This window comes from Alligator sinensis, unplaced genomic scaffold, assembly GCF_000455745.1.
Source record: "Alligator sinensis unplaced genomic scaffold, ASM45574v1 scaffold143_1, whole genome shotgun sequence".
Taxonomy (NCBI): domain Eukaryota; kingdom Metazoa; phylum Chordata; order Crocodylia; family Alligatoridae; genus Alligator; species Alligator sinensis.
In genome coordinates this window covers 1,239,094-1,251,732 of record NW_005842156.1, presented here as the reverse complement: position 1 = coordinate 1,251,732, position 12,639 = coordinate 1,239,094, and the positions used below count along the sequence as shown (strand labels likewise).

Below are 12,639 nucleotides of genomic sequence, written 5' to 3'. Positions count from 1 at the left end.
GTTGCTCAGCCACAGCCTGCTGCTGCCGCTGGCTGCCTGTCATCTTTGACAGGCAGTGAGGGACAGATAAAAATTAATTTTCTAAAATTATCAGAGGCTCCGCAGGCCAGATAGAATGGGTTGGTGGGCTGCATCCGGCCCGCGGACCATATTCTGCCCACCCCCGAGTTAAAGTGACTCCTAGAAAAATGGGTGGAATATGATCGTGCGGAAAGTAACCGCAGAGGAGGAAGGGGTCACGTGCCCACAATGTTGTAGGCTGCGAGTCAATGTCATCCAGGGTCTCAGAGTAACCAGCTCTCCCAGCTGTTAGTGCTCAGATGTCTACAGTGGGCAGCCAGGTCGGCACTCGGCGGTGCTTCTGCTCTACCTCGAGGTCCTCCCTGCAGGCTCTCGAAACAGTCTCCTCCCAGTTCTGTCCCACGGTACTAGGCAACCCACGGGAGAGCAACCCACACCAAACCCAGTGCAGCCACGAGCCCAGTGTTGCCAGGTGTACAATAATGATCATATTTGTACAATAATTTCAAAGTGTACAATGTATGATCAGTAATAATAAATGTGCTTAAAACACACAATAACTTTTGCAGCAGCTACTTGACACAGCGAATGCAACCGCCGCGTCACTCTCAGGGAGTTTTAACTGAGTTTGCGGTTTGCTGCCAGGACTTTCTCACGACAGCTTGCCTCGACAGAAAGAAATGCTTCAACTTTGTCTTTGATGATCTCATTCACTGACTGGCAACTTACAGTGAGAACTTATTTGCATGCTTATTTGCATAATGTATCAGAGTACGATCGTTTTTCAGCTAATAGATCATTCTGAGCTTCCCAGATGATCACTTCACGTCGAAGACCCGGCAAGGCTGCCCCAGAGCCTGCGCAGGCACAAGCCTAGCTCCCTTCAAGCCCAGCGGGCTGAGCCGGGTCACATCCAGCGGCCCCGCGCCCGGCAACAAGCGCCGCCTGGCCCCGCGGGCTTGGACCCGGTCCTCCCACAGCGCGTCCAGCACCGCCGCCATGGCCCGCCGCAGCCCTGGCAACCCAGCAGCGACGCCGCCGTCGCGATTGGGGCGGGGCCTAGACGCGCCCGGAGCCCCGCCCCCCCACCGTCAGTCCGGGCCGTGATTGGAGCCCGCAGCGGCGCCTGCGCAGTGGGGTCGCTCCCTGCAGCTCGCAGATTGTCTTACCGGTCTTCGGCGTGCGCGAGTGCGTCTCCTTCCCGCCGCTTCCGCCGCCACCTCCTCCTCGTCCTGGGGCCGGTCAGCGAGGCAGAGGGACCGGAGCGGCCCAAACGCCTCCGGGGCGGCGTCCGTTTAAAAAGAAAACTGATCAAGCGCACGCGGAAGCCCGTGTGGGTGCCTGCCCTAGGCATTGCACGAGAAGCAACAGTATTTCGACACCTCCCACCCCACTTCTGAGTGGATTTACACGTGAATGAGCTTCTTGAAAGAAATGAACTTGAAAGGTCCAGGGCGTGAACATCTTGCATCACCTTAACTTGATAAAATTGCTTCATCTAGTTGCATCCCCAGAATATCACAAGCAGATTTGCATCCTAAAACTAATGATAGAACAGAGCATTAAATGGCAATGTCTGAAACATCACCAACTGCAGATGCTTTCTCAGTCTGACAAAGGGTACTTATACCTGAAAGCTGGCAAAGAAGATTTTTTCTAACTATTTGAGTTGGTCTAATAAAAGATATCAGATTTACCCAAAGAATCTTGTCTGACATTTAAAAAGCTTTGGATAGCCTCCATCAAAATTTGCTCTGGAACACCTTGAAGTGTTATGGCATGTCATGAGATATAATTAGCAATATCACAGCTTCATATCAAGGTGTAATACGTGCAGTTAATGTAGGGTTGAGCAAATATTTCAGCATAAACCTTGGTGTCATAAAGGATCTCTTCTCTCACTCCTGTCTGGCATTGCGATTGGACACGGATCCAAAAAATGCATTACATGGTGTAAATACGTTCTAAATTTTACTGATGACATAGAAGAGCTATGTGCCTGCCTTATTTGAATTTTGAAAGAAGATGGGTATGTTTCGTACCCTAAAAGGATGTTTTCTGTTTTTCTAGTTCAAACAGAATATTAAAAAAAAAGCAAGTTGCCATTTCGCAGATCAAAGTAGTGTTGCATAATGCCTTTGCAAGAATACAGCAGAAACAGAATAATTCAGAGGGTTAGGTTCCTTAGCCCAAGGTGCAAATTAAGGGGGAGCTTGGGGGGGCTGAGCCCCCTCATAAGAGAGAAGAGCCCCCCTGTAAGATTTGAAAACCATAACCTGGGGCTCTGATCAGATTGCTCCTTTACTTAGGTGGGCTTGTTAATCAATGAACTGGTTTAATTTTTTCTGCACACCCCCATAAGAGTCAAGGTGTAATTCAAACCCTGCCTTAGCCCTTGGGAAGATGAGAGCTTGGGAAGCAACTGAGAGTGAGAACATATATAGTCCCATTAAACAGAATGGAATGTCTGAGGTACTTGAGCTGACTGGAAAAGCAGCATGCTTAGAAATAAAAGCTATATTTAAACAGCTGTGTAGCTGTTTTGGGATCTAAGTCACTGTGTATAATAGAAGTTCTCCATAAATTATTTCATATATAGGAAATGCAATATAAGCCATAAGGCTGAATTCTGATCTCATATACACAGTGAATTTTAATGATATTCTGATTTTACTGTCACATGTATTTAAAAAAAAACCCAGACAGAGTGATCACCTGAATGATTACTAGAGGCAGGTCTAATTTAGAAAGTTCAGTGGTGATGAAGTCCATGGCAGAATTCCCAGTGATTTCACTGGGATAATTTTCAGCTGAAGTGTTAACCCAAACATTAAATATCATTGCAAGAAAACACATCAGTTATCTGAAGCCAACACTATCTAATGTTTGGCAGTAAAAACAAAAGTATTTTATTACAAACAAGATTTTGTGTGTAAAAATGAGTACTAACAACACACCACATACAGGTATACAGAAGATGATAAATGCAGCAAAGCACAATGGCAGCGACTTATAACAGGAATACAAAATAATTGTTAACTTTGGGCCCACTCCTCGGTTGTTTTCGTAGTATTCAAGTGACAATATTAAACGATTCAGAAAATATATTTTGCTTTCAGAACAACCATATTTTAAAATTTCTAAAGCTACATTAGGACTGACTTGATCTCATTTAGTACTGCCAGTTTCTGTTAAAATAATTTACATATGCATCTGTAGACATTCTTACCTAGATTCATCTTGTATCTTAAGCGATGGAGGAGGTCTTTACATATTATGTTTTGCATGCTTTTTATGAATCTTTGCAAGTAATGTCATGTATACAACCATACAGCATTTATGCCGTCAACATCTGCAAGGAAGGAATATACTGTTGTTCCATTTTACAGGTGGTTAGAATGGTTCCCATAGGAGCTATGTGACTTGCCCAAGGTCACAGAACAAGTTGATGGTAAAACTGGAAACCATCCAAGCATCACATGTTCCACATCCTCTCAAATAACTGTTCTCCTCTTTCAGTTTCTCATGTAGGAAGTTGACAGATGTGAGTAATGTGTCTGATAACCCCTGAGTAGTAACTGGCCATAATGTCAATATCATATTTACAATGTAAAAATAGCATTTATGTAAAACTTTTTGCTAAAAAACCCAAATGAAGTCATCTTCATTGTAGAATCCATACAAAATGTCAGACTTCTGTAACATAGAAGAAAGTGTATGTTGCTTGTGGTCAAAGATTTATCTCCAAAAATAAAATATTACTTAAATACAACTTAAAATTACCTACCAATATTATTATTTAACATTAATGCTTAGGGACCCCAATCAAAAATCAGCTCATATTATCCAAAGTGTTGAATAGATCTATACACTTACTGTAATGAAAATATAATACCCCTCCTAAAAAATTTTCAGTCTACATACCTCTGAATTTTGATTCTACAGAAAAAGTTTTGTTGTCATATAATCAAAGATTATATAATACTGCATATGGATAAGAATAAAAAGTACTGTTGTACAGGCAGTCTTAATTTTGGCATTTTTACCAACAATTTTGGAAACTTTTGAATATGTAACTTAAAATGTTAAAAATGTTCTGTAGCTTCTGTATTTTTTAATGAAATACAAGACACCTGATAACTAAGTCTATTAGGGAATCATGTAAACCATTAAATTTTCATGTAGAAAGACTTATGAAATCTTACCTCCTGCAAAAAATACACAGGCCTCTTTACAGTCATCTTCACTATCGAAGCGATTGGTATTTCCATCACAGCCACCATACCAAAACTGAGCACAGGCATTGGCTTGCTTATCATAGTACCATTTTATTATATAGATACGACATGACCCTTGATCTAATCTTAATTTACATCGTGGATCCAGAGTATTTTCTAAAAATAAATAAAAAAAACAGCTCAGTGTTTTCATCCTCTAAAATCCATTTTACTGCTGCCAGCCTGACAGAGAAGTTTAAGGTTTAGTTGTACTGTCTAAAGATTTTTCCTCAAATTTGAAAAATTATTTAAAAATAGGACCTAATACCTCATTTAATAAATAATTCTTTGAACTGAATAATTCAAGTAGCTTCACATATCAGAAAATTATACTGAGTTAAGTTAGTGTTTATTCATGCTGGTTATGTACTACAGAGCACGGAGACAGTCTGATAATGGGAGTGAGTTGTAAGCACTGTTATCAGCAACCGAGAGAGAAAAAAGATTGGTAGCTAAAGAAATTATACGCAGTATTCTTACATATTCAAAGTATGCAAGAGCTTCTAATACCCTTAGTTTATATCCATAGATAACCTATGTTCTGATACTGAATCAATCACTGTGGCATTAGAAACCCAAGAATTCATAGTTTCTAGGGTCGGAAGGGACCTGAACAGATCATCAAGTCCGACCCCCTGCCCTGGGCAAGAACAAGTGCTGGGATCATAATACCCCAGCCAGATATCTATCCAACCTCCTCTTGAAGACCCCCAAGGTAGGGAAGAGCACCACCTCCCTTGGGAGCCCACTAGATTTAAGAACAAAAAAAATACTTGTTTTTGTAAGATATGTATACTGTATATTTAACCGATATTTGTTAATCACATACCAAGGAAGGCTGAATAAGAATTAGATCTCCTATGAGCATGCACTCTAGGATGTAGGACCCTAATCTAGTCAGTCATATAAAGATGCCCTTTCAAGTACTGTAACATTAAATTGATATATTATCTATCATAGTTGCAAGCTGTGTATTTCTTGCACCTGAAGCCTCAAGGTACTAGCCTCTGCCAGAATATGCCAGAAAACATATCTTCTATCAGGGACACATTTACATTCCTAGGAGTAGTGCTCTTTTTTTGTGTGGCACCTGACAGTTTTTGGATGCTATACAGATGGAAATTCCTTAGGCCAGTGGGATCCAGCCTTTTTGGCACTCATGCCACAAATTGGCCCCACAACCTCCCTGAGTGCCTCTGTGGTCCTTTTTCTCTGCCCAATCTTGTTGCTCTGTTTTCTGCTTTCTGCACTTTCTACCATTGTGTTCCCTGTCCCAGCCCCGGTCTGCTGCATACCACACAGGAGCTGTCCATGCCACATGTGTGCCACAGATTGGCCACCCCTGCCTTAAGCAATTAAAAACTAAATTCAAAGATTGAATATGAATTACTTAACCTGCAGCAATCAGTGACTGACTTTATTATTTCTTCAAATGAGCATAAAATCAATCCTTTTTTGTTCTCCCAAGAAGCCATATTTGTCTTGTTTCAAGTCCCTTCCCTTTCCCCTCTCTATTCAGTGAGGCCTCTTGCCTCCAAAGTCTAACTCCCTCTGACCTTTCTATGAACAAAGGCAGCCTCTCTTCTAGTTGGCTTGCCTCTAGCTGGCATGCCTTCTACCTGAGCTGCCAGCATGCAACTCCGTATGAAGCCACTGTGAGCTCCATTTTATCTTATTTCTGATCACAGCCCCTACTCTTCCTGTTCCCATCATAGAGGAGGCAGCAAGACTTGCCAGTTGTGCAAGGCAGGGCATGTTAGATGAATATGTTGGGGAAGCAATAGGACTGAATCCATTATAAAATTCTGTGGTCCCTTCACACCACAGGATTGCTAAAACCTAGGAAGCTGACTAATCCCAAAAGACTGTCTCTGATTTATGATCTTTATTAAAGGTAACTTTCTATTTAAGGAATCAAAATGGAAAGTCGGATATATGTAACCTGGCACCACAGAGGAAGGTGAAAGAGATGATGACAGCACTTGGTCTGACAGCAGAAGTGGTGAAGAGGATGAGGAAGATGGTAATGATGATACCATTACTGTAGGTGAAATAAAAGGAGAGACATTATTTTTTCTCTGGCCTAAACTAAGAGATGAAATAATAAGAAATAAGATAATAGGGAAAATACCTTTGGTGTTCACTGAGGGGGAGAATGGCTGCTCAACCCCAGCATCTTCTTCAGAGTCTTCATAAACTACCACCAGTGGCTTTTTGGTCTGGAAGAAAATGTTTGATTTTCTTTCATTTTCAAGTTCTTGGAGATTAAATATGTCCCTCAAAATAAGATGGGCTCTTAATCTTTTATGGGATCTCTAATGGATTCCTTCCACTCCTACTTTAAACCTCAGTTTTCTTCTCTCCCCAAACTAGGTTTTCAGTGCTGGCCGTTACCAAACTCTATCCTCAGTAAACTGAAAATATGTAATATAGGATCAGTGCGTAGAAATGACACTTTTTAGAGTTACTTTTTGGGGTGTAACTGCACTTTAATATCTTATGCCTTATATTACAGCACAAATGTTATTATATTCAAAATTGTGATAATCTTTGTTTCTCCAGGCAGACTCTTAGCTAACTGCATGCATGCTGTATCAGACCTCATATTCCTAACATGTAGCTCCAAGAACTCTCAGTGAGCTAACAGGTCAATTCTGGTAGGTCAATCAGTAATAAGAAGTAGGAAACGTGCTATACTTCATCGAGTAGAAGCAGAGGTACATGTGAACATTTGGTTATTTATAATTTTTTTTTTTTTTTACCGGAACTAATGGTTGAGAAAGCTTGCCAAGATTCATAGAGTTTTCTATCATAGCTGTTACATGTCTCTCTGAAGAAACCCACTGTCCATTAGCATCATTTTTGTTGTGAAGTAAGTAAAGTGAAGAACTAGAAGACACCGGATGAATAGATGGTCCACTTATGCTTGCACCATTTCCAATACGATTATATATTAAGGCACCATGTTCATCTTCACAAAACTGGTTTACTAACTTGGACTCCAAAGCTTAAAAAAAACATAATTAAATGCTAGAAGTTAGACTATTTAAGTGCCAATAATTTTGGATCATTTATATATACAACCTCCCTTCCCCCCCCCCCAAGAAAAACTAAACAAAAACTTCACAGTTCCTCAGACTGAGGGGTTTTATTTAATACAAATTTGCCACCCCTTAAAAATCTCTCTTATATGCATTCCAGTGTACATGGCATGCCCTAGCCCAAACAAACTAAACAACCAACCATACTTATTCCAGCCTTTCAACCTCTTAAAGTTAGCTCTTCTTTAGCCTGTATCTAATAATAGACCAAATATTTCTTACTCGTGTAAAGAATTCCAGCTAAGTAAAAGTGTAAGTAACTATGTTTTAGCTCAAGGTGTATGACCAAATGGGATCAGATTCTGGCCCCTTTTCTAGCAGCTTTGCATTGCACCGATGGTGATAATCAGTTAGAAAGCTGGCTTAACTGCCTACTTGGGAATTTATATTTAAGTGGATCCCTTGATTCCATGGAACTAATGTTTCAGGTCAAGACATCCTCCAAGACCCCAAACAGCAGCATGGCCAAGGATAGATGTGGCTGTAGCATTCTGCTGTTCCCATTATTTCCAACTTTTAGAATGACCTCACTGAGTTATGGGCATCCTAGAGGACGTTAAGAGCAGTGTTTAGGCTCCTTTGGGCTAGGGGCAAACCACTCCCTGACAAGATTTAAAAAGTGGTTGCCACAAAAATTATGTATGGAGGAAAGCCTCTTCCCTCAGAAAGTACTAAGTACAGCCTGAAACTAGGTCAAGATCTCTGAAGGTTTACACAGAAACAAAAGCAAAACCCTTCTTTATGTGGGATAGGTCTAAATGGGTCTGGTATTAATTTAGAAATATGTGACATAAATAGAAAAAAAAGGTACACACCTGGAAGAGTATTAAAATCATCAATGAGATACATATGTTCTCTGTCAGGATCTGATGCAATCAGATTTAGTTCTCGCAAGAATTCAATTTGTGTTGGGTCTGAAGTATTTACAATTCCTATTGCATACATTTCAATGTTGGCTGCATGAGCTTCTCGAACAGCAATATCTAGTTTAATAGCTTCTCTCTTGTCTGCTTGGCCATCTGTAAGTACAATAGCTACTTTTCGCACACCAGTTCGAGCCCCAAAAAATCCTTCTTGGGTTGCTTTGCGTATAGCAGTTCCTGTGTATGTACCTTCGCCCATGTACACCATTTTCCTAATAGCTTGCTTCACATCCTGTTGAGTTGTATACCTGTTAAGTCCAAATTCTAGCCGAACTTCTAAACTGTAGAGCACAAGACCAATTCTGGTAGCATTTCTACCTACAGTTACTCTGTCTACTAAAGCAGTGACAAAGTCTTTGATTATCTCAAAATTTTCTGGTCCTACACTTTCAGAGCTGTCAATAACAAATATAAGCTCCATAGGTATTTCCTTGCATGTAATACCACAGCCTGCAGAGGAAAAATAACAAGTAGATCACAATTAGTTGTTTTATTAATATACTTGGTTTTATTTTTCATAGTGCATAATTACTATATGCTGGTGTAGTTTTATACTGCATTTCATAACCTGCTTTGGGATTAAAGTGGTGCTGTACACCAACCAGTCACGAATCACATTACACTCTACTTTTTTAAATGGGGAAGAGAAGTATCTAAAATATAAGATTTATTGAACACTTACCACATATCTCTTTAATTAGTTTAATTATATCTTCTCTCTAGGTAAGAAAAGACAATTAAATGTTGCATTATTGTTCTCTTACTAACATAGTTACTACCACATCTATTTCATTCATAATGTACATTGTCCATTCATAGTAGGATTTTTTAAAATGTGTAGGCACCTAACTTTCAAATGCAGAGGATCAATCCTTACATTTGTACTAAGGCTATTTGCCAAGGGCCTTCATAGTTATTGACTCAGTCAGTAACCTATTCATATGGAATATTTTAAACACTGGCACTATCTTAAAATCCTGCATTTTTTTCAGTTCTAAACAAGGAGTGTAACTTCAAGTCAAAACTATTCACATTCCAGCCTCTCTAATTTTCCAGTTTGTCTTTGCCATTAAAAAGTACTCTCATAATCTTTTGAGTTCTCCAAGTATTTTGAAACAAAGGTGACTACTCTTTGCTCTCTCTCTAGGAGAATTAAGCCACTTATTACTGGCCAGGATAGACAGATAAAAGAGCACTTTTAAATAAACTCTAAAAACACAAGCAAAATGTAAATTCATTACATTACATTTTTAGTCCAGAACTTAGTCCAGAAACATTTCCAATAAAAATTCATTTGTGATACACAGACCAAATCAAAACATCTTGCATTTCATTTGCATTTTGCATTAATGGATTTATAACAAGATATGCTTACTGATAGGCCTTGCTCTCCCTTGGGTCCTGTTTTGCCCTGCAATGATGAACAGTTATTTAGGTATTAACATTTAATTAATAGCTATTATTGTAATTCAAGACATTGTTCCATTCAACACAATATTATATTATTATTAATATTTAGTTGATAAGAAAACTTTTACTATACACTGTATAGTAGAGGTGCACTGAGATTGTATTGGTCCATATTGTATCGACACTGATAAAAGGAAAATTGACATTACCAGCAACTGGCTTTTTTTGGCTGATGTGGCCGATAATGTCATCGATAAATGCCACATGCATGCACACTGCAGCTGCATGCATGCAGCCAGCCTGGCTGTTTGGAGAGCAGCATCTAGTTGATAAGTCTATTGGGGAGGAGGGGGCAGGGAAAAGGAAAGGGTATGTCTGGGGGTAAATTGAGGCCCCCACAGTGAGGGAGGAGTGGGGCTGGGGTTGGGGCAGGCACTGCCCAGCAGGGGCAGAGAGCAGGATGGAGCAGTGAGTGGCTCATCCAAGGCCACAGGAAGGAGGAGGCAGTTCCCAGTGCTGTGCACACCCCCGGGGGAGGCATGAGGGGCATGTGCCCCCCTGGATATCTGCACGAGGTGAGGGCAGGCTGCACCTGCAGGCTGGGACCAGGGGTGGCACCGGGCTCTCCCCGGCAGGGGCTGGGCCAGGGCTGTGCTCAGGGTGAGTGGTGACAGTGCTCGGAGGGGGAACTACGGTGAATTCTGGGGTGGTTATAGCCACCTTGTAGCCCCCAGCCCTAAGTGCTGCCCCAGTCCAGCACCTGCTGGGAAGAGCCTGGTGCCACCCCTGCCCCAGGCCTCAGCAGCAGCCCGCCTTCACCTTATGCACAGATCCGGGGGGCACATGTCCCTCATACTTCCCCCAGGGTGCATGCAGAGCTGGGAGCAGCACCTCCTGAATGAGCTACTTGTGGCTCCGTCCCACACCCTGCCCTGCCCCGCCTCGGCCTTGATCTGCACCCCCACACCCCTTCGTCCCCCCTAACCCTTCGCCCCAAACAGATGTACCAACCGGACACTGCTTTCCAAGTTGCCAGGCTGCATATCAGCAGTCAGATCAGTATCGGCCGATATGGTTCGTTAATAATTGGCTATTGGTATCAGCCCAAAATATCTTTATTAATGCACCCCTACTATATAGATCTTATAATATTAGAACCCCATAGTGTAACTGAGGTGGGGCAACTGGGGCAGCAGCCCTGGGTATTAATTTAGAGGAGTAGAAAAAGAGTAGCAGCCGTGAAGCTGGGCTGGCAGTGCAGTGGCAGACAGAAGTCCCCACTTCCTCCAGCAGGCCCGGGTACCCAGCTCCCTTGTTACACCTCTGTTAGAATCAAACCAAGCATAACATATATACATCTTCCTAGGCCTATCTACCTGTGGTTAGTCTAGTAAGAAGAATGATCAGTTTGCTATAGAGACATGGAGACCCCAAAGCTCAGGAAAGGCAGAACTCATGTGAATTCTTTCCTACCTTTGAAGTTTCAGTTCTCAGAAATAGGAATGACTGCAAGAACCCCAGGATTACCAGAGTTCCATCTGGTGTTCACATGCAGATAATGCGGTAAAAATACGCTAGAATTCTGACATAATGCCTTTTTGCAAATGCTTTTGTATTTAGCATGCTTTGCAATAGCTTCTGCATACAGACTGAGGACTGCTTTGCACATAAAATTTCGCAACCATACTTGTTCAATGCCTTAGAGTTACACCAAGATAAGGGGTTACTAGGAGGCATTAGGTTTGCTGCAGTTCCCCTTTAGTCCTGTGCATGCGACAGGCCTTTTTGCCGCAGTTCTGCTTTTTGACTACGCATGTGCTAAAACTTGATAAGGAACATTAACCAATAACAAGTTGAGCTCGACCTGCCAGACAAGACATAACAATAAGGAACTTATAATGCCTTTGAGCATTGAACTCCCTTGTCGATCTGTTTGCAAACAATAAACTCGAGTTGGACCCGGCCTGAGTGTGTGTGTGACTCCCCATGAGGTAAATTAGACAAGCCTCCAGGGGCACGAAACTAGCCGTTTGTGCAACAATTTGGCGAGCCAGCCAGGAGAAGCCCTTGGACCACCCCGGGGTCGGACGACAAGACCGGAAAAGGTGTCCGTGGAGTGGCCACCAGACCACTTTTGGAGTCTGTCACGGCACTGGAACCGTGAGTCGGGACACCCAGGAGGTTAAAGGCTCTCCCTTAAATGAGTCAACCAGGCTAAGTGGGTCCGAAGAGACGGCACCCGGGTGTTGACGGAGTAAGTATTCATTTGCCTTGTGTCATTTGGGTAGTCTTTCGGGGACTTTGTTGAGTAGTCTTTCGGGGAATTTGGAATTTTGGAACGTTCAGTACATAAGTCTGAACGTTAGCCCCGGGGACTTTGTTGTTTGGTTTGAAGTCCAGCTGAATATTAGTTGACACAACGGGTTTGGGTAGCTCCCGAGAAGAGCTTTCCCCTAATGGGGAAAAACTCCGCAACCCCATTAGGATGCATGCTAAGAAACTTTAGTAAGTTCAAAGGGAATTACGGGGTAGAAATGTCAAAAGATAGATTGATTACTCTCTGTCAGTTGGAGTGGCCGGATGCTGGTTCTTTCGATGTGAATCTGGCTAAGGCAGTGTGGGGGAGGAGGTAGGTCTGACTGAATGAATGTGCGTCTGTGTATTTAGAAAAATGAGCCACTGACCAGGTCTGGGACTAAGGCTGAGTCTAACCGCCCCGATTCTGCCTGATAAGGTAGTGTCGAACGCAAGGGGGCTCAGCTGGAACCTCGTGACCCAGTGGACAGGTGTCTGAGTGATTTTGTCTTTTCCAAATCCGTTGTCCCAGTATCTTCTGTCAAGGGCAGGAGTGAAAGAATCCCTTTTGTGTTTCCCTCCCTCCTTCCACTGTATGAGCCGGTGTCGCGT

General features: G+C 42.2%; 1 protein-coding gene across 1 annotated transcript in view; it reads right to left on the bottom strand.

The window, feature by feature from the left end:
• Positions 1-3,689: 3,689 nt before the first annotated feature.
• LOC102386671 (collagen alpha-1(XXVIII) chain-like) overlaps positions 3,690-12,639 on the bottom strand; it is a 62,051-nt gene continuing 53,101 nt past the window's right edge. The window contains exons 30-37 of the mRNA XM_014520804.2: positions 9,698-9,733; positions 9,005-9,041; positions 8,215-8,772; positions 7,061-7,305; positions 6,430-6,517; positions 6,241-6,339; positions 4,227-4,415; positions 3,690-3,717 (exon numbers count right to left, since the gene is read on the bottom strand). Of these exons, the coding sequence (XP_014376290.2) occupies positions 3,710-3,717; positions 4,227-4,415; positions 6,241-6,339; positions 6,430-6,517; positions 7,061-7,305; positions 8,215-8,772; positions 9,005-9,041; positions 9,698-9,733 (1,260 nt within the window). The 3' untranslated portion in view covers positions 3,690-3,709. The remainder of the gene's footprint in view (positions 3,718-4,226; positions 4,416-6,240; positions 6,340-6,429; positions 6,518-7,060; positions 7,306-8,214; positions 8,773-9,004; positions 9,042-9,697; positions 9,734-12,639) is intronic.